Source organism: Ostrinia nubilalis, chromosome 26, assembly GCF_963855985.1.
Source record: "Ostrinia nubilalis chromosome 26, ilOstNubi1.1, whole genome shotgun sequence".
Taxonomy (NCBI): Eukaryota; Metazoa; Arthropoda; class Insecta; order Lepidoptera; family Crambidae; genus Ostrinia; species Ostrinia nubilalis.
Window position 1 is genome coordinate 9,119,797 of NC_087113.1, and position 27,517 is coordinate 9,147,313.

At 37.7% G+C, this 27,517-nt stretch overlaps 1 protein-coding gene across 1 annotated transcript in view; it reads right to left on the minus strand.

Moving 5' to 3' along the window:
- Positions 1–27,517, minus strand: part of LOC135084642 (heterogeneous nuclear ribonucleoprotein L) — a 517,182-nt gene that overhangs the window by 52,972 nt on the left and 436,693 nt on the right. The window contains exon 5 of the mRNA XM_063979412.1: positions 23,009–23,060. Within this exon, the coding sequence (XP_063835482.1) occupies positions 23,009–23,060 (52 nt within the window). The remainder of the gene's footprint in view (positions 1–23,008; positions 23,061–27,517) is intronic.

Below are 27,517 nucleotides of genomic sequence, written 5' to 3' on the forward strand. Positions count from 1 at the left end.
GAACGAGACACGCGCGGTAAAACCCTACTATGACATGCGGGCAAACCGAGAGCAAAATATAGTTAAGTCTCTATAAAAATTGATTAACATAGTTCAATTTAGACTTATACGAGTATAGCTTGAAACATTAACTAATATTATTATATAGCTTGAAGTATTAACTAATATTATTCAAAGATACCGTGTTTACGAAACATCGATATTTAAATGCAAATGCCCCATCCCTAGTGCTTATCAAGACGTTGCCTCTCCTCTCGTAAAAAGCATTTTTATAAAACTCCGCTTACTTTACGTCATAATATTTCAAATATTGGATCTGATAGTGCTTCTTATAGACACTTTAATAACGTACGCCATTGGATTTATGGAAATGAGATAGTGATGTTCCATGATAGAGCATCATATCGATAAATTAAGATGAAAGTAAAACACTGCATAAAATCAAATTGAATTGTTCAGGGGCCGAGAATTATCGTCAATATCGATAAATTGAGATAAAACCCTCGTTTGATATGGACACGGTTAATAGAATTAGTGATGTGGCACATAACGATGTTACGATACTGTTACCTGAGAAAATGGAGATAAAGGTAGATAATAAACAGGTAATATAAAGAAATGGGTCATTAATTCTAGCAAAAGACCGATCCAATACAATAAGTATGAATGAAAGGTGGTAAGAGCATCAAAATAACATCGTAAAGGATAAGTAGGTTCTATAACAGAGTTGTTTATTGGGGTACGTTTATTCGGAGATAAGATTTTCCTTAAAAGCACAGTCTATGTTTGACAAGACATTTTAGCACCTGTTACAACTATAATAAGGTCGAAGTATTTAACTTGATCTCTATCCATAAAGTCCGCTAAGCTTCAGACATTCGTATTTGTAACACAAGATAACGTAACACAAAGTTCCATAGTTTTTTGTAGTGACATAGTAATTTTTCTACATTTCTTAGTTCATGAGTTCATCAACAATAATGCCCTTTTACCTAAAGTAGGACGTATTCTCTTGTTCTTCGTCGGAATTTTCTATAAAAATGCATTTAAAAATAGCGACAGGAAACTTGAATTTTCCGGGAAGAAATACCACCGGTTTAATGGAGAAATCTTTCAATAGATTTTTAAATATTTCAGACGCGTTTAGAACAATGCCAATGTATTTTTATCGATAAATTGTTTCCCCTCACTAGAGAGCTTAGCGTGATGGATTCATAATAGCGAAAGCGTTATTTATTATTATATTATATGTCAAGGATTTGCTTCAGGCAAAGATTCAATATAATGATATAAAATATATTTTGGTTTACCCTTCATCATCATCAATAAGCTATTCTGTCATCAATATAAGAGATTCGCTGTCATCATCAGATCACACATACAAACAATGTTATTTGTCTAATGACTTAAATAAAGGGCTGTTTTAAATTAGAATTTGAAAGAGCCCGAAGATTCGCTAGCTTACCTTCCTTGCTTAAGTACATAAAACTAAGTAGGGTAGTTACACCAATCGGACCGATTTTAATGATTTTTTTCTTGTTGGATTCTTCTCCGCAACAAATACCAGTAAACATAAGATCTATTAAATTATTTCAAAAACCCCCTAAGTGGGTCAACCAGGGGTGCAATTTTTTTATGGGAAAAAAAGATTTTCTTACACGAGTATTATTTCAAAACTCACCCCCCCTAAATGGCCCAATTAGGGGTCTACAATTTTTATGGGGAAACAAGATTTTCTTACAATATGCATATGGTAAACGTATATTCATTATTCAGCTACAAGTATTATTACACAATTCACCCCCTAAGGGGGTCAACCAGGGGTCTACGATTTTTATGGGGAAAAAAGATTTCTTACACGCATATGGTCTATTTCATCGTTTAACCAAAAGGGTTGTCGCCAATTTATTTTCCCTACAAAATGGCTAGTGGTTACCCACAGGGATGCTATCGGATGTCCGAGGGATCAGTCCCAGGGGACTGGATAAGATATCGATGGGGGGAGGGTTAAGGATAGTGGTTTACCGAGCCCAGGATCGGTTGCTGATAGAGCCATTCGATTTGGGAATAATTAAGGGTAATTTGACAATGTTGGTTAGAATGAGGATAGCTTAATACTTAGTCAATCCGCAGAACGCAGACTTTTTGTCGGCCGTTATTTGGGTCAGGCTCTTAATTAGTTTGGACATGTATGAAAGTGTGCACATTACACCGGTTTGGTGTCGGCCGATTCTTCATTCAAATTAAAATCGGGCCCAACTATCGGCCAACTAAAGTAAGTCTATAGTCTGCGGGGAGTCTTAATAATTTAAGATCTAGTCTCTAAGATGGCCATCTTACCATAGGTTAACAGCGTAAGCTAGCTGCAGTAACCTTAACTTCGAACTCCTCTTATGTTCTTCTGATTAATTTCGTTGCGGGTCCAATGACGGTTTAACTTTCCCCCGGGACAAACTTGACCTTCACTGGTTGGGTTTTTATTGGCGGTCTAGCTGTAGATCCTGGCCACAAATGAGTTGCAGCGGTGGGAACGAGCCAGCCAGTGAAGGTTGAGTATAGATATTGAGTATTGAACTCCATCAAAAGTCCCCCAAAAAAGTAATCCAAGACGGCGTCCACCCACGTATGAAAAAGCGTCCCTCTCATACATCTTCATCTATCACACAAAACATACAATATAACAACGTGGGGAACCCCCTCTCATACGTGTCGAATTACCGCATTTCTTATATTGGAGCCGGTCGATTGTGAGTCTACAACGTAGCCAAGAGAGAACAGTCCAAAAAACGTCATCATAATCATCATCAGGTCATATTAACCGCCTCTGTGGTCTAGTGGTTAGACCACCTGCTTCAGACGCAGAGGTCCCGGGTTCGATTGCCAGTGGGGGCAGAATTTTCTGTTCGGTTTGGTTGGTGGTAGGGCTTGTTCCAAGTCCGCCTGGCTAGCTACCACCATCTTACCTAAGTATGTCGCCATAACAACAATGTTAACAGCATTGTTGTGTTCCGGCAGTTAGAGGTAAGATAGCCAGTTCCTCTGTGGTTGAAGATTCCGGGTGAAGCTCGCTTCCACCTTCGGCCTGATCATGATTATGATCGCGCCGGCGATGGCGATCTGCACGCGTTGGTGTGGTTGAAGCTTTAGTCTCCACAGCAGCAGTGCCGTAACTAGGGCGGTGCCAGCGGTGCCCAGGCACAGGGCGCAGACCCTGGAGGGGCGCAGAAATGACCAGACCAGTATCTAGTTTTGTTTCATGCATGGTAGTTAGTAGGTACATTTTGTTTTATTGCGAATATGGTGTAGACGCGCCCTCTGTACTATCTATATCTATATGGCATTTTTCAAGCGATCTTGAAACAACAACACTTGTAAAGGTGGTTTTATATTTGTCTGATGTGTCGTGACGTGACGACGCGTCAGAACGGTATCGGTTTCATACATTTAGTACTAGCTGGTGCCCGCGACTTCGTCTGCGCAGGATTAGTATTTCGAACAATATGTTTATAAATTGTGTGTAGTAACAAACATCCATCCATCATCCATACAAACTTTCGCGTTTATAATATTAGTAGGATGGTAACGTTCACACTAGTGCGTAACGTGTTGTGTTGTGATGGCTTATGTATGGAACCGATACAGTTCTGACGCGTCACGTCACGACACATCAGACAAATATAAATCCACCTTGTCTTGCTCGCAATATTACATACACAAACAAAAGTACACCGTAACTATGAGACAATTTCTGTCTATATTCATTTGGAGGGCGCCACTTCTAACTTAGAAGTTCTAAGCAAATCTGTCAATCTAGCTGAGGATATGTACATATAGTTCACGTTACGCTGTCATTGCTGTCAGCCACATTCATTGGTCCTCCCTTTATCTTTGATTTTATTCATTATCTACTTGCGGCGTTACTGACGCACTAGCGTGCGAGAGATAGATAGAAAATTCATCGTTCGACAAGAGTGAAAAGGATGACTTACAAAACTAAACGATTCACAAACGTTCCATTCTGCCACGACGTCCCACCCAATGTTCGGGGATTCCCCGATACATCGAGAATCACGCATTCAGATAGCCGCAGTGTTGCGAGAAGGTTACTTTTGTAACCTTTTAGGTTACTTTTGAACTGCATTGGTTACTTTTAGGTTACACTAATGAAAAGGTTACTTTTAGGTGATTTTTCAGAAATTGTAGAATTAACTTTTACAGGTTATTCAGTAAAAAATATTAATAGTGGGAATTTTAAAAGTTATGTCATAAACTGCATTTAAACATGAATTTGATTTATTATTTGTTATAAAAAATGAGTTTTAGCCAATGTTTTTCGATAGTGAAACGCAAATCCATGAAACGTTTTTATACGATCGGTCACTTTTCGGTCTTCATGGAATGGTCAAAATTTCGAATTTAGGTAAATGATTGATGATCAATTGTATTCATTTTCCATCCATGAACAACCTTACACAATCGCTCCGCACGCCCCCCCGCCCCCCCCCCCCCCCCCCCCCCCCCCCGCCCCCGTAGAAGGTTACTTTTTATTCAAAAAGGTTACATTTTTTTATGCACATTTTGTCCACTTTATTGTCAGACTGGTTAGAGCATTTTTCAAGGGCGCAGTTTTGAAAGCTCGCACCGGGCGCATAAAAGGCTAGTTACGGCACTGCACAGCAGGAGCACGATCCTCTTAACTACCAGAGGCAAATGGAGGATTTGGTCTACACTCCCCACGCTGGCCAGACGGGTTGGGGAGTGGGCTGTACAAAATGCATGGAAGCTGGAAACATTGAATTTTTGGACAGATCCGGTTCATTCTGTAAACTATTATTCATACCGTTTGATAGGGATCGTGAAGCACTTTCAGGATCAGTAACCAGTAAGTATTTCGATATCATGTATAGTTTATAAATAATCGAGTGAGATCACTTATCGTTTCCACCTTGTATATGTCAACGTGAAATTGTGAACTCTGTCAGTTTATAATATAACGCGTTAAATTGTAAACTAACAGTGGGTTAGGTTAGGTTAGATTGTAATTTAACTACGTCAAATTATAATCTGACGGAATTCACAATTTTACGGTGACATATAGATTAATAAAACTTGAATGGGATGAAATAGGGGATGAAAGATGTAAAAGACTCCATAATCGACGTCATAAAATTCACTTTAGTTGAGGAAATGTCTGAAAACGAGCGAAATAATTTATTTATCAACACATTTGCTTCTAAAATGGCTTTTATTTTTATTCACCGTTAAAGGTTCATATTGAAGATTATTTACACCTTTGCGTTTTACATTTATTTTATTAGTTAGTAAACTGGTTCTATGCTGCACTATCCAGAACCTTGCAGGTGGACTGACGACCTCATAAAGGTAACAGGAAGGCGCTGGATGCAGGCCGCTACCATCTGGCCTTTGTGGAAATCATTAGGGGAGGCAGTTCAGCAGTGGAAGTCCTATGGCTGAAATGATAATGACGATGAAGCTGCTTCTAAAAATATCAGCAAATTTTTGCTGTCAAAATTTTGTGATATTTGAAAGAAAGATACATTTATTACAAAGAACATCACACAAATACAGGCAATTACATAGAAATGACAGTGGCACATAATAATGGAAGAAAAAAAAATAAAAACAAGAGTAAACTGAGCAGTGCCACCCATTCACCAACAAGATACCCACTGCAACGGGACCCCACTCAGCATATGCTGTGGCCCACGGTGACGAAGGCCACGGCGCTGGTTTTCAGTGTGCCCCATTTTTGGTTATACTGATTTATTTCAACTACTTTGAGTGATGGCGATCAACCCACCGTCTCGATAGTCTCGATGTTGGATATCGATGTCGCAAATCGAGTGGAATGGGCTAACGAGTAGCGTTTATTGGACGCCATTACTCGTACGCATCGAGTTACCGATGTTTGATTTTTGGTGATAATCATTATGACTGTGTGGTAACAATAATATGCTTGGTTCATTATTAACCAATTTCAAGAAACGAAGGGAGTTCTCAATAGTTGTCATTAAATCCCATATTTTTTTTACATAGTGTCATCAAGTTCCAAATTAAGGAAACCTTTTACAGTCATCAGTACATCAGACTGTATAATATTTTTTGTTCATCATCATCATCATCTCAGCCACAGGACGTCCACTGCTGAACATAGGCCTCCCCCAATGCTTTCCATGTTGCCCGGTTGGTAGCGGCCTGCGTCCAGCACTTTGTTATTATTCCTAAATATTTTTTTCCGAATCTCGGCTCGGAAAATCATTTCCCAAAACTCTTGTATTATTATTATCTTATAAATCCACCTACGAGCCCGTCAGCCTAACAGGACATGACACTTAACCGCCCTCATATCCGAAATTACGAATAAAGAAAAATCCGATTCGTTCCCATCGCCCGGGGTGATACGAGTGATACGAACACTTCGTTTCACATCTGATACGATTTATTTTCGCCGCATCATGTGTCACACTTGAGGGTGGCCACGATGTGGGATGACCGCGGGTAAGTTTTATTTTTAAGATAAGATCGGGAAGGGTGGTTGAGGGGCTGATAGGTGTGTGGGTTTTAGAAAATAGTGGGCAAGATAAGAATAGTAAGGAAATGTGACGAGTGAAGCGTCGTAGTGTTGACAGAATCAATCGATAACCAATGTTTTGTAGGGACACATAGTATTATGTTGAGTTTGCAATATTTCAAGCGAGTCGCATTTTGTGGCACTCGCCAGTAGTTCCCTAAGTAAGCCCGCTACCAAGCCACTATTGTAATTGTATTGCCCATTGTGAGATCAAGAATGTATTTCTACAGTGACCTTCGGACTTTCATTCAGTAAACCTTCTGGTAGTCAAGTAACATCCATAGACACAGATATAACACACATACTACATAGCTGCCACACAGGTGCTCCATCGGTGATACATAGGCGTTACAGTTAGTGACTTAGGTGATACAGTGGTGATACATCGGTGACACAGGCGTTACAGTGGTGACAGTAGGTGTTACAGTTTGATTGTCTAGCAAACGACAGGAGTGATTATTAAGTATGTTGTTTGATTAAATGTCATAATAAATTAAATTAATGAAGTTATAGACATATCGTCAAAAATGCTGCAAAACTTCATTTAAATTATCATATTTTGCGTTGGTTCTTGATGATTCAAAACAAAGCTGACTAAATACACAAATTATTATCGTCATAAGCCGTTCAGACGGCCGTTTGGTGTAGTGGTTCAGAACGGACTACTATGCCGAGAGGTCCCGGGTTCGATTCCCGGCCGGGCAGAAATTGAAATGATGAATTTTAATTTCTGTGACGGGTCTGGGTGTTACTATGTATAATATGTATGTATTTAAAAAAAAAGTATATAAGTAGTATATCCGTTAAGCTAGCACCCATAACACAAGCATATTAATTGCTTACTTTGGGGCTAGATGGCGCTGTGTGAGATTGTCCAAAGATATTTATATTTTATATTTTTTTATAAGCTCGTGGGAAAACCTTTTTTTATGTGTTTTCAGCTGTTCTAGTTCAATGGATTCCTAGTATCACTGTGATCTCAATTGATTCTTTCTTATTCTTACACATTCCAGTCTTACTTCAATATTTTGTTCGAGTAAATGTGTCCCAAATAAGAACCAAAGCTCATGGTACCTCTACAATCTACATGCGTTGACAAGTCACGACGAGTGAAAGCAATACGCAATAAATGTATTTGCAGTGTAGCAACACTGACAGGACCGGAATGACATGGCAAGAATCCCCAGGCGGTGTGGTTAGGAGCAATTTTCAGTGGTTGCTGAAGTTTCAGACAGTTAATCTAACAAATAACAGGTTTTAATCTTCAACTAAATTTTAAGGGCACCTTTTTAGCACGAAAGTACTCACCTCAATATGGTAAAGTTAAGACTAACAGTTCAAGCACATGATGTCGTGCCCTGCGTGCCCAAACAACTGCACGCAGGAAGATATAATGAAGGCTACTGACGACGCCACTCTTGTAGTGGAGTTTTGGGCTAACACTGTGTAGGTTTGTTGTCGACATGTCAAGAAAAAGACTAATAGTGGTGACTGAGTTTTTTGCGGCATTCTCAGCACTTGCGAAATGTTGGTCTCGAAGCGCTGGTAGGGTAAAAAGATTATGAGACATGTAAAGGCTCCTTAAAGGCAAAATTTAAGTTTTTTGTTTAATAAATTTTGACTGACTGGATTATAGGACGACCACAAGCGTATTAAAAGTGAGTATAGTCACGACTGTCGTTTGTTTTTGCCTCCACTCAGCTTCTTATTTATTTATTTCTATTTATTAGAGTCCCAAATGAACCCCGGTCAGATAATTAAATGTGCTTAAACAAAGCAGAGTTTGGTTCAAAGGGACCGCCGGTAACCGGGTCAGAGGGCCATGATTGTTGTGGGTTCCGTACAAAAAATTTATTTCATTTTGCGAGATTCTTTGTGAAATTTGATATAGCGGTCAGTGCGGGGATTTTTGGCGGTTTTACAAAAAACAAAAATCTTTGCTTTATACCTGTTGGACCATTTTTGTTTGTTGTTTGGGTTTGTAAAATGACAGATAAATAAATAAATAAATAAATATCCTTGGACATTTTACACTGCGCTTCTAGTCCCAAACTAAGCAAAGCTTGTACTATGGGTACTAGACAACGGATATAAACATACTTAAATACTTTTTTTTTGTAAATACATACATATTATACATACAAAACACCCAGTTCATTTAGATACAGATAGATAGATTTTAGATACAGCAGCTATATATTATTATCACATAATATTATTAAGTGAACTGTGAGACTACATAATTATTATTGGTTCAGCTTATAGTAGAAACCTTTTTCGGGCTTCAGTATGTATTATTTCAAAAAATAAATTGATGAATTTGTTCCTCTCCTTTTGGGACATTTTTAATGTAGATTAATTACTTTACAAAAAATCAATAATTGATGATCCATTCGTACTGCAGATAATGGAAAAATTGCTATTTCTCAACTTTTTCAAGTAATTGTTACCCTACATCATTATTCAGTAAATATTAATAACTAGCTTTCCGCCCGCGGCTTCGCCCGCGTGGAATTTTGTCTGTCACAGAAAAACTTTATCGAGCGTGTCCCTGTTTTCAAAAACCGGGACAAAAACTATCATATGTCCTTTCCCGGAACTCAAACTATCTCTATGCCAAATTTCATCAAAATCGGTTCAGTGGTTTAGACGTGAAAGCAAGACAAACAGACAGAGTTACATTCCCATTTATAATATTAGTATAGATTGCACAGGGAAAATTATAAAAATAATAAACAAAGAGCTTTTTAATTAGCACAGATAGGTAATTAACGCGTACAAAACTTTTTCTGCCTATTAAAAGTGGCGTGGATCTCTAAAAAGCTTGGGCATCGCGACGAGCAAGCTCATTAAAAGTTTTGATGGGAACAAAGCCTGTCGCCATGACCTGTAGGCAGAATATAGAATGTATACCCTCTGACCTTATTTCGTCTATGATTATAATTGCACGGTTAGTCACGTGTGAGGGGAGTGCGCGTTAATTTTTTTAAGTAAGTTTTACTTTGAGATACAACTGTTAAATGCTATGATTTTTTTTCTTATGACACAATAAATTCAAATCACGCAATGTATACGTACATAATTCTAGATTCTAATAAATGATTGTAGTCATTTGTGAAATGAACAGAAAAAAGTGACGATTAAAACTTGTACCCTTCAACTGGTATATTTTTCATAGCTTTCGAGCTTTATATTATCTGACTAATATTCAAAATATGGTGGCATAAACTCTGCCATCACCAGATAAAGATTTAATAAACAATGAACCCAAAAATAAATATTTCATTCTAATATAGTTTACTCCCATTCAAAAGTAACATGCGCCTTCATACACGTTCAAATCAGAGGTCAAAAGATTGGCCAGCAATCGCCCGAGCCCAAAGGCCTAAGGCCACGACAGAACAAGGGTTTTTACATATAATTGAATAATATATCGCGGGCTCCGTACTCAATACCAAGCGGCGCTTCTCACTATGAATACTAATGAGCGGACACACGGTCGGGAAGGATGACGAGCGTTGTTGGCTGAAATTGAAAAAATCGCACATCTGTCTGACTGAAATATCAACGCACAGCCTAAACGGCTAAACGTAGGCACTTGAAATTTGAAAGGGACGTAGCTTAGATACCGTAGAGGTGCACTAAGAAAGGAATTCCGGAAATTCCCACGAGAACGGGAATAAGCGGGAAAATCCTTTTGTATGAAAAATCTAAACCGCTTAAGTTAGACGCTTGAAAGGCATGCAGGTACCTAAGTAAACTTAAAGCTTAGTTACAACAGCATATTGCAAAATTCCCACGGGAACGGGAGTTAGCGGGAAAAAACAATTGTATGAAAGAATCTAAATCGCGTAAAATAGATGAAGGGGGTAAAACGGGATCCACGCGTACGAAGTCGCGGGCGGCCGCTAGTTCTTTATAACCATGATAGGTACTTCTCAGTGGATTAAAGAAGAAGAGCGACTAGTTTCAACATTGGTTTTCCCATTGGCTAAAAACTGATTATTTGGTCTCTTATTTATTCTCATTGTACTCGTATTTCATTGAGTCACTATCTTATTATGATTTTTTTAGAGGTCAGGATCAACTATTTTCAATATTTAAGAATGTAAATTTCAAGTAAAATCATCATCAGCATGAGGTCATTTGGTTTCCAATAAAATAGCACGACTATTTAAACTCTCCAACTATCAAAGGCAAAAAAAGAAAAAAAATCCAAACTCAAAGAAATAAGCCAAAGTGAACTTTGTTTTCATTAATTAATCAAAACTTAATTGAATTAAAGATGTTTAAAATTCTATGCAACGTTTCATAATAAACAATATTTTATGTCGCTAGTAAAATAATTCCCAAAACGAGGCTATACTACGAGACTACGAGCGAGTTACGAACCGTAGTTCATCGACTACGCGTCAGCTCCGTAGACTCGCGTCTACGGTCTACGGGCTGCTACGAGCTACGGTCTACGCGTCTACGAGAAATGGAAGTGCCTCTTAGTAGTGTCTAAAACGCTTCCGTACTTATTTTTTGACAGTTTCAAAATGTAAATAAACATTTTTAATTTGCATTTACAAATTGCTAATATTCTTAAAAAAAAATGTCCATGATTTAAAAAGGCCAAATAACATAAAAATTGAAATAATGAAATGCTATAATCTATACTTCTATACTAACTCAATCCCAACTATCCCAATCCCAACTAATATTATAAATGCGAAAGTAACTCTGTCTGTCTGTCTGTCTGTTACGCTTTCCCGCTTAAACCTCGCAACCGATTTTGATGAAATTTGGCATAGAGATAGTTTGAGTCCCGGGAAAGAACATAGGATAGTTTTTATCCCGGTTTTTGAAACAGGGACGCGCGCGATAAAGTTTTTCTGTGACAGACAAAATTCCACGCGGGCGAAGCCGCGGGCGGAAAGCTATACAATTATAAATGCGAAAGTAAGTCTGTCTGTCTTGCTTTCACGCCTAAACCACAGAACCGAATTTGCAGAAATTTGGCATAGAGATAGTTTGAGTCCTGCGATGGTCGCATGTTAGGGAAAACGATAAAATTATCTACGTGATCGAATATTGTCTTATCATATCATGTCATTGTCGATGCGCGCATCTTAGGCCTACAGGGAAAGGACATAGGATAGTTTTTATCCCGGTTTTTGAAACAGGGACGCGCGCGATAAGGTTTTTCTGTGACAGACAAAATTCAACGCTAGCGAAGCCGCGGGCGGAAAGCTAGTAATGTTAATAAATAGAATTCGTTCAATCAGTAGTGAAATCACTCTAACGCTCATATAATATACTCGTGTGCAGGTAACTCTAAGACATATGCATTCGATTAAGCACTGACATTATTGTAAATGCTACATTTGTTTGTTGTTCTATCAATTCACTGTCAGGCATAAATATTCCATTTATTAACCCATATTTCACTCAGCAAAGTACACGTCAAAAGCATACATTTCCAGCTCTTTACGAGCTAATATTCAACGAGCATTTACATAGAGCAAAAAAAGCATAGACAAAATATCTGGGCAGTAGACAAGACCGGTGGAGTCAATACGCCCGACGCCTTTCAGTGGCGGTGCCATGAATACTAAAACACGCTACACACGGTCGTTAAGGACGACGAACATGACGGCCAACATTTTATTAAATAAAGTGTTTAAAATACTATAAAATGTTGTGCAATGGTAAAGTAGGTTATGAACAATATTATGGTAAAATTAATATTTAATGACCTTTTAAAAATAATGGAATTCCTATAGCACTGTCTCAATTTCAAATCAGTCCCTTAGTATTTCCTTTTTTTGGTTTTTAATACATACGAGTATAGCCTTCTTTATTATTCTTGCAATTTAATATTAAAAAAAATGTTTTTTTTTGTAAGTTCAGCATTACTGTAATAAGTGTTTTAGCAATGTCTTTTGAATCACTTCGTAGCTGAAGAGAAAAAAAAGAAAATCTTAAATGAATAATCAAGTTGATTAACTGTAACTGAACAGAATAAACCCCAGAGGTTTGATTGCCTTTGTTAAAGAAGAAGAACTTTGGCCATAGATAGCATTAAGATTTTATACGCCAACAATTACTTAAAAGCTATTAAAGTGTACCCTAACGCTAGCCCCAGGTGCAAGATTTTGTCACCCAATTACCAAACTAATTTCGGCTTACCCCTGTTCGTAAACCAAACATAATTATACACACGTTCAAGCAAATTCATAAACTTTACCCAAGAAGCTAAAATATGGCTTGATAGCGCACCGTTTACGTCACGGTGCACTGGTCGCTATGCATTTTAAATTGCGATACACACGGCTGGAAAGTTTGGCGAGCAGGTTGTAAAGAAACAAAAATAAATGTAATGATTTTCTTTCAGCTGTGAGAGACAAGAGACAACAAACTTGAAAAAAATATCTATACTAATACTTGTTTCGTTTTATTATTTGAAAGTAAATAAATTAAATGTACATGACAAAATTAAAATTAATGTATTTTGACGAACAAGGATCTGTAATTTTTTCCTGCAAAATTACATATTACCGCTATAAAATGTGCATAGTGCGTACAATAATAATACCACCCGTAAATGTAAATGAAGACGTAAACAACAGGTTACATACTCCTAATTTAGGCTGAGTTGCACCACCTAACTTTAACCGTAACTATAATGATAACCGGTGTTCATTGTATGGAGTTTGACAGAATTTTTTACGTTTGTGAAAGTTAAATTAAGATGGTGCAACCCAGCCTTAAGAGTTTCGCCTCTCCTATATTCCATTTTAAAATGTCATTTTCAGTTAAAAGTAACCAGATAGTAATCTTACGGACGCAGTAAAAGCTCCCGTTACAGAATTTTGAGCTTTTTACCCGAAAGCTTCCTACCTTCAGCTCAAACGAGCTTCGCTAAAAGTCCGTAACTGCCCTGACAATGTCCTTAGTTCGCGATCTCTAATGGGGCAGGGATGGCACAGTTAGAAAGTTAGAAAATGTATGATTTTTATATGCTTTTTTAAATAAATATCATTGGACATTTTTTACACTACGCTTCTAGTCCCAAACTAAGCAAAGCTTTGTACTATGGGCAGTATGGGCACTAGACAACGGATATAAACATACTTAAATACTTTTTTTTAAAATCCGGTCGCAGAATCCATCCTAAGCACCACAAGTATTTGTGTAAACGATCATGTACTCGTATTTGGACAACAAACCAATCCTCATCGACCGTTAGACTAGTAGTAGGAACCTTTTCTTAACACAAGAATTTCGTTGACTTTTAGTGTAAAAAATATAATGTAGGTACTAGCGGCCGCCCGCGACTTCGTACGCGTGGATCCCGTTTTACCCCCTTAGGGGTAGAGTTTCTTAAAATCCGTTCTTAGTGAGAACCTACTTTCTAAAAGGAACCCCCATGCAAAATTTGAGACTCCTAGCACTTGTAGTTTCTGAGATTTCGTGATGAGTGAGTCAGTCAGTCAGTCAATATCTATTGTCTTGAGTCTTGAACAGACTTTACATAGTTAAGGAGTTTAGGATTATTATGGCGCTATGTGAAAAGTAGTATACCTTATAAGACGATGTCCAATATGTCCATGTCATCGTTCCGCACTTTACAACATCAAAAAAGGGACTTCAAATCAAATATGGCAACTATTTTGTGAAATCCTCTATGGTTGAGTATTTCGATTCAAGTTCGCTGCATGTCAGGTAACAGCTTTTTATTACCCCTATTTCAGCGTCAAACTGGCAACCCTAACCTACCTAGGGGGGAAATTGCACTCACCGTTTGGCGTCCCAGCGCATTGTGTCCCACCGGGACATCACTATTGTCATGGTAATGCGTATCGGCAAACTAGATAATGAGTCGAGGGGAGTATTAGGGGGGGGGGGGGGGGGGATATAGTCCTAATTAGTACTTGAGTTCGATTCTTGTCGTACACAATTGGCCTTTAGCATTACATTTAATGGGCTGATGATTTCCAGTAAAAGTCGTAATAAACGAGTAAAAGTAGGCTTTAAATATTCAAAACTAACTAGCTCAGCGAACTTAGTACCGCCAGTAAATGAATGTCGTGTAACAAAAACATTATGTATAAAGCCTGGTCCGTGATCACGTAGAATTTTGTCCAATGACCCCAAGCAACCTATCCTTATCGCTCGCGCGTAATGAGGGCTATCGTTTTTATACTTAACAGTTGGCACCCCTGGCGATTGACAGGACCTTACTCTACAGTGGCGCCATCTTGATGAGTGCAAATGCGATAGTCCTCCTACCACTTTAGCGCTCACAAGTTGGCGCCACTGTCTTCGCTACTAGCAAGTGACAGGACCTTACTCTACAGTGGCGCTAACTGGTGAGCGCTAAAACGATAGCCCTCATTATGTTGCTGTCGCGCTCGCACACTCACTGCAGGCGCGCGTCGCACAGTCGCGACAGCAATATAATTACGCGCGAGCGATAAGGATGGGTAGCTTGGGGTCATTGGACAAAATTCTACGTGCTCACAGACCAGGCTTTAGTTTATTTTACTTAGAACAGACAACTCATGACGTCAGCTGTCAATTATGGAAGAGGGCAAAATTCCAAAATTAATTGTATCAAAAATTCTGTGATATTTTACTGTATTTCCTGGGTACTTGGGGTGAAGAAGAATCCAACAAATTGTCCAGTCGTTTTTGTGTTTTAGTATTCCACAGTATACTCGTCATCAATTTAGCAAGCAACTTCTATCACCATCATTGTTATTATCGTTGTGTGACGGCATGCTAGAATAAGCTTTCAAAGCTTTAAGCACACCAAAACTACAACAGATAATCTCAGTATGCTTTGCATAAGTTCACAAAAGCCGAAATACCATAAACAACGGATAATAACCACCCCGGTCGTTTCTACTGTCTTTGGAATTATTCCAGAGGTTTCTTTCCATAGACAAGTTTGTTTATAGACTTTGCAGGTAAAAAGCGACATGAACTTAGTTTTTATAAAAAAAAAATTTCTCTATAAAAAACAACAAAAAAGAGGTTATTTAGCACCATAAAAGTATTGTTAAAAAATATTGATGTAGATATAAACTCTAATAGACTAGACAAATTCGTTTTTTTTTTACATAAATGCGTGGTCAAGTTGTAGTCCAATTAAAAACTTAATACTTTCTGCATTTTTTAAACAGAACAAGGCAGGTATTTGACCGCAATCGCACCTGATATAAAGTGTGATGCAGTCTACGATGGTACATATCTGCCTTAGTGCCTATTCCATCTCGCCTTGAAAAGGCCCGTTATAATATCATCATCTTTTACTTATTTTAATTTAATTGCTCAGATTTTAGGCCTTTATCAATTTAACATAGCAATCTTGCACTGCAGCGTCTATTCACGTCATTGGTCTGCATTCCAACTTGAGGGTAGTCGAAGAATGCCCGTTAAGATGGCCGCCAAATGGTCTACCTTGCAGTGAATGAATATTAAGAGTTATATTAAGTTTTCAACTTGGAAGCGAATGAAAGTCGTTTCGATGTTATGACGTGCTTTGGAATCACTAACTTTGGGACACGTTGAAATAACGGAAATCTTACTAATATTATAAATGTGAAAGTTTGTATGGATGTCTAGATGTTAACATGTGTTACTCTTTCACGCAAAAACTACTGGACGGATTTTGATGAAACTTAACAGTATTATTGTTTATAACCCAGAATTACATTAGGCTATAATTTATGACGATCTGTGACAAACTAAATTTCACGCGGGTGAAGCCGCGGGCAAAAGCTAGTTTAATATATTTCCTAGTTTAGAAACTCATACAAGGCCTTAGTAGTCTTCTAATTTCCATAGAAAAGTTTAATAAGTTTTAAGAATGACCAATTAATTATATTATAGTTTTTAAAGGTAACAGGAAGGCGCTGGATGCAGGCCGCTACCAACCGTGCGATGTGGAAGTCATAAGGGGAGGCCTATGTTCAGCAGTGGATGTTCTGTGGCTGAAATGATGATGATGATGATAGTTTTTAATGTCAATAGAAAAGTTTGATGGGTTTTGAAATGACTGATATTAGTTATTTTTAAAAATTGACTTGATAGACTTGTTCTATGCGTCTTAGGCTCATCTAGCTCAGGTGTCAATATATTTTTAAAGAATATTAGTAATTTTTTATTGCACAAATTACTAATAGTCCCGTTAGCCCCTCGTGGCATGCTAAATATGCTTGTGTTACAAGTGGGCTCACCACAATAGTCAAGTGGCGGGGTTCGAACCCGCGTTCCTCGGATGTCGATTCGGTCAGTCCAATCCCTTCACCGTTCGGTTATCGTGGCTTCAAAAATGTGACGTGCTAATTTTGGGACACCTTGTATAAGGAAGGGAATTTCATCGAAAATATGATAAAGTTTATCTATGACGTAAAGTCACGGCCATAAACTAATAAAATAATAAATCAGTTTGTCCAATTGCTTGCACCACGTTGGGCGCCAAGTTTGGATGTCGTAAAAATATAATCTACAAGTTTCGACTGCATCGGCTGGAAGTTTATTTATGTCGATCCGAACTGTTATGTAACTGTTCTACTGAAATGACTGCTTTGGCTACTGGGCTAGTGATGTGGCACTTCAATTATCGACATAGTCAGTATTATAGTGAATCGTCAGTGACAAAAATCAGGACTGATGATTAATAGTGGCGCCCTCCTGTAAATGTAATAATTATATGGGACACTTTACGTGCTGTCCGAGTTCCTATCAGTATCATAGCTGGGACAGTTCTATATCCAAGGTATCACAATAATTACAGAAGGCAAATGAACTTAATACCTTGCATTAAGATAATACAGATGCGTTAATTCCTATGTGTAATATTCAAATTAATGCAAGACGAAGCGCAGGACAGGTCATTATGGTAATCCTTGGGGGCGGCCTTTGTACAACCGTGGACATTATCTGACAAAACGAACAACTGAACGAGGAGACAAAACCCCAACGGTTTAGGGATCGGATTGCCACCGAAGGGCGTTAGTTCCCGTTGACCGCTGGACTATTGTGGTGAACCCACAAGACGTTACATGAAGAAGTTACAGGGAAACCAGTATTTAAAAAAATTAGTCGGCCGTTTGGTGTAGTGGTTCAGAACGGACTACTATGCCGAGAGGTCCCGGGTTCGATTCCCGGCCGGGCAGAAATTGAAATGATGAATTTTAATTTCTGTGACGGGTCTGGGTGTTACTATGTATAATATGTATGTATTTAAAAAAAAAAGTATGTAAGTAGTATATCCGTTAAGCTAGCACCCATAACACAAGCATATTAATTGCTTACTTTGGGGCTAGATGGCGCTGTGTGAGATTGTCCAAAGATTTATTATTATTATTAAAAAAAGCCTACTTAACATAAAGGCTAGTAATTTTCAAATGAATCGGCCTTCAGCTAGCATCAATTAGAAATCGAACCTACGACATTTCGTTGGCCACTACCATCGACAAAAATCATCGACCAGTCGCGTCCCTATTTACACAGATTTCACCCAGACAGGTAAATCTTCGGACTGCGGATTGTAAAGTTAAAGTAGCTTTTATACTTTTATGGGGGGTGGGGGGGAGTTTCAGTTTTCCTGGATGACTTACATTGCATATCGGATTGGTTTAGTTTTGTTTGAAAATATTCCAATTTTGTTCACGAGATCTGGCTTATGCAAGTTTTGTTTGTATTGTAACTATAGCTTTTGCCTCTGGCTTTTTTCCTATTGTCCAGTGGATAGTGGATTAAAGCTTATAAAAATACACTATTCTAATGTTTAAGTTCTTCAAAGCGAGTCAATAATTAGGCACACCTAACCTTAGCATCGAACTCCTATGTTCTTCTGATTAATTTCGTTGCGGGTCCAATGACAGTTTAACTTTCTGGGACAAACTTGACCTTCACTGGTTGGGTTTATTGGCGGTCAAGCTGTAGATCCTGGCTACACAGTAGTTGCAGCGGTGGGAACGAGAGGTGGGAATAGTTGCGTAAGTAGCCACTGACAGGGCAGGCATGTACCATCCTAGACTGCACTCACTTAACATCAGGTGCGATTGCAGTCCAATACCTACTCTATGCTGCATAAAAAAGCAACAACTATAACAGTTTCAACAAAATCCTTCGAGTAGTTTTTGACAAATATACGTCTTCACAAACTATCTCCTTTATGATATTAACGTTGATAATTTAAATCCCAAACCAACCATAAATAACAAACCAATTAACCATTTAACAATTAACCAATCAGTTGTCTGTCAGTCAGAATCCTTTGTCGCTGCATTCGCGAAATGCATAAATTATTGGCTCAAAAGAATGCAATTGGCCAGTCTATGTTGGTCTGTGAATTAATGCAGTGCCTACCTGGTTGAGGGTATTTTATTGGTTCAAATTACGGTATACGGTGAGTAGAAGTTAGACCATATCTATGTTATGAGTAACGTTCTTACGAAAAATACAATACAGGTAAAATGCAAGACGAAGCGCTCTAAGTCATCTAGTTAATTGACTCCTACTTTATATGTCGTCATAGTAAAGTTTTCTTAAAGGTTTTAAACCTTTGTTTGTCACCTGTCATCCGCTTTGCAATGGAGGGAAGTCGAACCTTAATTTCGAACTTCTCCTATGTTCTTCTGATTAATTTCGTTGCGGGTACAATGACAGTTTAACTTTCCCCCGGGACAAACTTGACCTTCATTGGTTGGGTTTTTGTGGCGGTCAAGCTGTAGATCCTGGCTACACAGGAGTTGCAGTGGTGGGAACGAGAGGTAGGAATAGTCCCGATGTCGTCATAGTAAAAAAAGTTAAGTACCTAAATAAACTAACCCTGGGTACTTTAACTATAACAACATCAAGAGTGCCAAACTCGTTACGGTTCACGTTAAGGTGATGCAATTCAACTTAAATCTTTCAATCTAACAAAAAACGTTTTTTTAACCGTATAAATTTGAGTTCTGCTACAGAAGCGACACCCACAGACCAGCGCAAACTGGTCATAGCCGATTCATATTCGTGGCAGGTATTAAAAATTGCAAATATATGCTGAGTGCATCAGCGTTTGGCAGGCAACGGGCGTTTTTTCGACGCGCGCGCAGCGGCTTAATGGGCTCACAATGTAGCGAATTAAGCGCTCTGTTTTGCTTTCAGGGGTCCGTGAGAAAAGTGAACGAAGTAAAAACGGTATAGGTGTCACTTTTGTGTTTTTTTTTTATGCATAACAAGGCAGTTATTTGACCACAATCGTAACTGGTGTTAAGTGGGATGCAGTTTAGGATGGTACATATCTGCCCTGTAAGTGCCTATTCACTCTCGTCCTGAAAATACCCGAATTGTCCTTTACCGGGACTCAAACTATTCCATACCTTTAATCAAAATCTGTTCAGTGGTTTGGTTGGTGGAAAGCGTAACAGACAGACAGTTATTTTCACATCTTTATTTATAAAAGCGAAAGGTCACTGAAGACTGACTCACTCATTCATCACGAAATCTCATAAACTACAAGTACTAGGATTCTCAAATTTTGCATGGGGGTTTCTTTTAGAACGTAGGTGCTGACTTAGAACAGATTTTACGAAATTCCACCCATAAGAGGGTAAAACGGGATCCACGCGTACGATGTCGCGGGCGGCCGCTAGTTTATAATATTAGTAAGGAAGTAGGGATTATTTCAAATCGTCTACGGAACCCTACGCAATTTCGACTCCACTCATTTCTTTGTTCCTTGATACGCTAATACTTCCCTGTCACGTGACTTGAATAACGACTGTGTGGTAAACAACTGTAACTGTCGCGTTAAAATGCAAAATGAATTAGTTGGTTTTGTTCTTTTTGAATGCCGAGAAAATGGTAATTCATTTGGTAGTAATATTAAATGTTAGGACTGGAATCCAGGGTGTGATAATTATGTTAGTATTAGATTGTATTAAAAAAGATAGAGACAAATGACATCCACTGCTGGACAAAGGCCTCCCCCAAGGATTTTCATAACGTGAGGGTTAATGCATAATAATAAAAATAAAGCGTCTAAAAAAATGCACACTGGAACAATCTTTTCTTGGTCCGTGAACCAAGCTAAAAGTGGGCCAAGTCGCCGGAAGGATCGTAGTGCAGTTTATGGTGGAATATTAATTCTGCCTAGAAAGTAGAAAATGCCTATTAATTCTTGTGTCGAGTGTTCAAAGGTTATGTATATTGACCTATAACGTTACATAGAAAAAACCTCTCCCCATTTGCCTTTTATCGCAGTAATTATGTCATCGCCGAGCCCGTAACTCGAAAAACCACTTCCCTCAATCGCCACTGCTTCCGGTGGCGCTGGTACTTCCGGGGGAGGAAATTGCAAATCTCAAGGATTACTTTGTGGCTCCACCGCGGACTTGTAGTTCAATCTTAGTAGTTAATGAGGGCAGGTTCATTCTGGTCTTTGTCTTTTACTGGAATTATTACAAAATTCAAGGGGAAAATAGTGTTGGTGATTTTGTTACAACGAAATAGTATAATTCGAAGCAATTTACGAACGTTTTCTATTTCTAACAATTAAAGAAGTATTAAGCAAAATGTACTTTTTGCACCCTTCTTCCTTGTTTTTTAAACGTTCCCGGTAAGTCAGGACTATGAATTATAAAGTATTGTTGTGAAACCATATACGCACACTAAGACGTTGGTTTAAACCTATACAATGTCAGCCCAAAACTCCGCCACAAGAGTGGCGTTGTCAGTAGCCTTCATTAAATCTTCAGTGTGCTTCATCGACTGGGGAACACAACCACACTTGCACTCCAAGTTTGAGCGATCCAAGAATCCCCACCTGAACAGATTGTCCTTACTACGGCCGACCTGCGTCCGAAGTCTATTTAAAGACTTCCAGGTAAGCCAGGGGAGCTCATGTCCAGGCGGACTTATTATACGTGAATATTGTGATAGTTGGTAAGAAGGTCACCCTGAATACAGTTTTTAAATAATATATTCTATCATCTTATACTCCAAGCTTGGCATCTAGTACTTTTCTGAAAATTACGTTTTTCCGTATGTAATTTTTGAATGAAGTGGTTATTGTAGAGTTGATGCAGCGTAGTTGATAAGGTGAAGTGAAGAGAAGTGAAGTGTACGTTTATGTTAAATTATAAATATATATTTAACATCTATTCATGCACTAATATACTGACACACGTCTGCTTTCAAATGAGATATCGAAAATGTAAACAATTTGTATCTATAATATTACCTTTTTTAAAATACTAAATTAAGCACTGTCGGTTATCCAAACAATTGTCAAATCATTAATTATTGAAATAATAATAAACATTTCTCAAAGCGAATGAACTTTGAAAGGATTTATTTAATTAAAGACTTAACTTTTAGTAAACAAGGACAAAAAACTTTCTTAATAACAGTTGACAAAAATGATTAATTAATTGTTTACATTTTTCGACCTTAAAACTAACTTTATCATAAAACGTCTTTGAAATAATCACTTAAAAATATTACAAACACAAAATATTAATAAAACACGCAGAAAATTATTTATGAAACGTTAACCATGATATTATTAATAACTATCAGTGATTATTTCAAAGAAGCGAAAATTAATAAACTCTTTCATCTTTTTCTCTTTGATACGAATAATTTTCATTTAATTTAAGCCAGTACAAAAATATTCACAAGTAATGAAAGTTATAAAGAATGTTTTTAAATAACGAATTTTAAAGCGAATAAAATTGTATACCGGCTTTAAAAGTAAACCACCGACATATTTTTAATAAAGAATTTGACATCAAAAATTATTTTTGGCTTCAAAAAAATCAATGACTCATTTTTAATTAGAAAGTTGACATCAATAACCAATAATAATCCATAGCAGCCCTGAAAACCCTATTAATTTTTAATTATTAGATTTTAATTCATCCTTTCGTAAAGATGACGTCAAAAGGTGCTATTGCTATACAAAATAAAACTCATTAATTTTTGCAAGTAGGCTTTTAAAATGCACTTTTACACGTCCCAGTATTAACCCCTACCACTGCTTCGGGACAATAAATGGGCTAAAAAATCTATGGGGATTCCGTTTTGACAGCTCCCAAAAAGTTTGTCAATTGATTAATGGTCAAAATGTCAACTACCCAATTAAGCTTTTTTGTCAGCAAGCTTTTTTAAAAAGCTTTGACATATGGCCAAGGATTAAGGGCCATATACAAATAACTCAAAACTCCAATCAATTTTAATTATAAAATCAGTGCTGTGATTAAGTTAAAATATAAATTCCTTATTAATAATAGACCTTAATCTATGCATGAGATTGAATTTAGTTTTAAGCTACGTTCTGTAATACGGAGCTGATTCTTTTTAAATATAAATGTCGATGGTTTATTTAGATTTATTCTTAAAATAGAAATATTAATAAAAGAGACTCACCTGTATAATCCCAACTGTCTTGGTCATTTTTGAATACGTTCAATCTCTCGGGCTGAAACAACAAAAAAGAAATGTTATTAAACTGTTAAACGTAAGGACGAAGCATTTTTGTGTGTATCGTTTTGACTCGGGTCTTGATGATAATTTATTTAGTGTGGATTTAGGGTGGCCAATCATCATCATATCATTCAGTCTCCACTACGGGACAATCCCTATAGTTTACCAGAGACAAATGAAGGATTTGACCTACACTCCCTATGCAGGCCAGACGGGTTGGGGCAGCTCGATGTTCGCATATTTCAGGGGTGGCCAACTTGATTAGACATAAGATGTACTGTTTGCTAACGAAACCCTGGGCGATCTACCACTTACATACCTACTTCTTGAACTTAAATGAAACAGCATAGTTTAGTACACAATCATGAAGTATTTTTTGCCTTGCCACGATCGACTGGACTAATAGTCGCGATCGACCACCCCTGGCATATTTGTTCCTTAGTCATCTTTTACGATATTATGAATGGAAAGAATGGGTGGTCCTATTCTACTCTGCCTTCCAAACCCGTCTGTTGGCAAGCGTGGGGAGTGTAGGCCCAACCAACCAAATCCTCTATTTGCCTCTGGTAACAGGTACCTACTCAGCCGAAATCTAAGAAGAGCTAACGCTAAGAAAATAAATTCTGTGTGAGAGACATGAAAAGATAAATTCATAAGCGCAAACATATTTTCATTGCCGGCTTGAATCAAACCGATTGCCCGATACCACAGTAGATAAATCAAACAGTACGGAAGCTTCATACAAACGCTCGAAATCAGACTCACGCACACAGACGCACGCTTTACACGAGCTCTAAGCGAACCTCGCAGTCCATCCGTCGCGAGTGTCGCGCGCGTCGTTGTGTTTTTAATAATAATTTTATTGCAAGCACTGTCCGCTGTATTTTTAAAAACATGCCACGAGTGTATTGCGTAGTATACGGCTGCAGGCTGCTTGAACTCGGCATCTTCAAAACCAAAACTTTCATTTTTTAAACTTCGTAATAATTCTGAATTGTAAAAATTATTAAATATTACTTTTTAAATAAAGTGCTTACATCTCATTTAGTAATAGTTCTTTTTAAATTACGTAATTACGCTTTTTAACAATTTATGTGTTCTATTTGATAAAGTAATTTGCTCCGCACGCTTTTGTACTAAGTGATGAACTGTATTTAAAATGAGGCAATAGCTATGTGAAAGTAAGTATCCGGTATTTTATTTATGAGAATAGAATATCTTCTACCGGCCTCTAATAGTACTTTTAATCAATTTATTCGATTATGTATTCGATTTTTATAGAGCCTCATTAACGTTTTATTTTTTTGTTAACTACTTAGTCAATTAATTTATTCCATTAAGTATTTGATAATTAAAAAACCTAAATAAACGTTTTAATAAATAAGTAAGTCAGAACCTTATTAATTTTATAATGATTAAGAGTGCCAACCCTAACACTCAGTCGAAGTGTAGGTATTTAACTCGCCGAAAGGGCTAAGTTTCCGTACTGCTTTAGCTCATATATCTACTGTGCCGATACGAAATCACAATACTCCAGCGTAGCAGTACCGGAACGCATCCGTAACGGCTCCGCAACGGTTCCGTGACGGATCCGATCGGGCGCGGCGGCAAATTGGCACGAATTGATAACGCGCTGTCCGGTGCAGGCTCTGTAGGTGTGGTACGCTTTGGGGCTGTAAGGGAAACTTCACACTACAGCCAGGATTCATCAGATTTATAACATTGTACTATGGGCAGATTTATAACATTCCAGCTACCCTTTTCTAGTCATGTCGTCTCGTTCTGTCGCAAAGAATTGCCATTTGATGAGAGCGAGAGAAAAAACCGAAATGGGTAGCTGGTACTGTGGCTTAACAAGTTCATACAAGCACTTACCTACAAGGGCCGATTCGACAAAAGTTTTATAAGAGAATAACTCCTGATATAACTGGCACATTGACAGTTTCAGTATGGGAAATATGTCAAAATGTCGATTAATTGACGATTTATTCTGAGATTAAAATTAACTCTTCTTTGAGCGTCCACTCTTTAAAATCTCGTAAAATACATAGGTATATGCGCAATTACCCGATAAAGAAAGTATGTAGGCCCTTTTAAGAGCATTTATATATTTCCCGACGTCAAGTCATTGAAGTAATATTACTACGTATAGAACAGACATCGCGAACAAAATATGTGCAGTGCGGGGTGCGGGGCGGGAATTTGACGGACAGCTGTCAGTCAAATCCATGACTATCAAGTTTCATAATTTATGGCGATAAAATCTGCACCAGAAAATGTCGTACTTCATTGCTAGGATTGCGCGAATAGTGACGTTCCTGCGGTCGCCTCATCATAGACATTATGAATCGATTGTGAAAATAAACAAATCGACTAAATTGTTTTATTTATAATTTTACATGGTGCTCAATAGCAAAAACGTTCAGCTACTTACATTATTTTCTTTTATTATATTGTGCGTTTCCTGTAATGTAGGTAATCTAAGCGCCCCTCCCTTAGACTAAGACAAGTGACAAAACGTGGCAGTTGAAACATTCGAAATCACTTCGCTCTGCCGTTTTTTGGTGTTAGTTACTTCACTCTGTGATGCGATTTTAAAATTACAACTGGCGATTCCGAATTCACAACTGAGGGGACTGTGGCTAATCGTGTTACTTGTGCTACAAGTGCGTATGGGCTTCATACTGATGCTTAAGCCGTTAATTATTTTTCTTCCCGATTAAAATCTAATGTAATCGATAATCGCCTTGAGAATCGTTAACTGGTATTTTCTAATTCGATAAAAAAATGACCCATCTCTAGTTTAAAACTGTCATCCAACAGCGCACGAAATATTATGAGTTATAGATAATGATACCATTACAGAGGCGACACTTCGTTTACGTTTAGTTTCTGCCTATTGAATTGGATACTGTAAGGAAACATCGTCATCATCATTTTAGCTACTGGACGTCCACTGCTGAACAAAGACCGCCTCCAATGATTTCCACATCGCCCAGTTGATAGTGGCCTGCACTCAGCGACTTCCTGCTATCTTTAGTCAGTCCATCTTGAGATATTAGAAAAATTCCCACTCGTCACGGTAGGGACAAAGCTAGGGATGATGACCAGAACCTTTCTGACTTTCAGTTATTTTATTGTCACTATTGTTAACTATCTCAGCGGTTGAGTACTCGTATAATAGCTGTACCTCAATTCTATACAAAGTGAGGTAGAAGTTACGGGACTATTCCCACCTCTCCTTTCCACCGCTGCATCTCCTGTGTAGCTAGCACCTAGATTAGTTGATTTAAAGCCAAGGTATTTTATCAGTTTTTAGATAATGACTTAGTGCATCCAAAAATGGAAAAAAGGTAAGTTCACTTTCTAGTTTTTTTGTAACATTGAAATCTCTAAAAAGGAGCATCATTTTTTTAACGTTCAAGTGTTCCTAAAAAATTTAAATGGGAGCTTTTGGTAAACTTTTTGATGACAACGTATTACTTACTTTTCAGCTGTTGAACGAATTCACTTTTATACTTATAGGTCCTGTATATCGGTAGATTTTGCTAAATAAATGAATCCATCCGGACTCAGAAACTATAAAAATTAAAATAGCTGTAATTTTTTAATAGTAGGGATAAAATGTTTTATCAGTGGATTTGTCGATAAAATTGATCATAATTATTACTGTGCCCTAACGGGTCGGACACTGGTGACCAGACACACTGTATAATTATTATAATTTTAGCCTATCTCGTGAACTAGGTGTCAATAATTAGGGTGATTTACTAACTAACCAGTCGCATACGAACAACAGCAGTGAGATTCCTGTGGATTCGATCGTGGTTTGATCCATGATGCCGCACGACTATTGTGTGAGCCCACTCATAACCCAAGCTTATTTAGCTTAACACGAGGGGCTGGATGGGACTATTAGTAATTTGTGCAATACAAATTGCTAATTATCATTAAAAAAATCTTTTTATTGCTTTATTTAACCTTCCTTTCGTATACTAATTTATGCGTCAGTGTCAAGTCTGCGATTTTTATTCTTTGAAATTTTCGTAAAATGGCTGCCGCCGCGGTCACGAATTGTAATTGACAAATTAAAATTAAATTAGTGTTTTAAAGTGCATAAATGTACAACTTAATGGTAAAAAGTCATTCCTTGATTTTTACTTAATATGTTTCTGGAGTTATTTGAACAGTATTTTCGTGTATAGGATGGCATATTTTCAAAAAACAAAACTGCACCCAAGCGTGTTGTCACAGCAACCGCTAGGCACATACTAATTGAAGATCGGTCCATGGACCACATTGCGTGCCAGAAACAATCTAGTTGACATGTCTTCTCTAGTACGTAGTACATTATAACTCAATGCGTCAAGTCCATCATTTTCTCAGTTTAGATAAATCCAAAAATACAGTATGCGTACTTGTCTGTCTCAATTTAATTCAAAGGCGAAATTG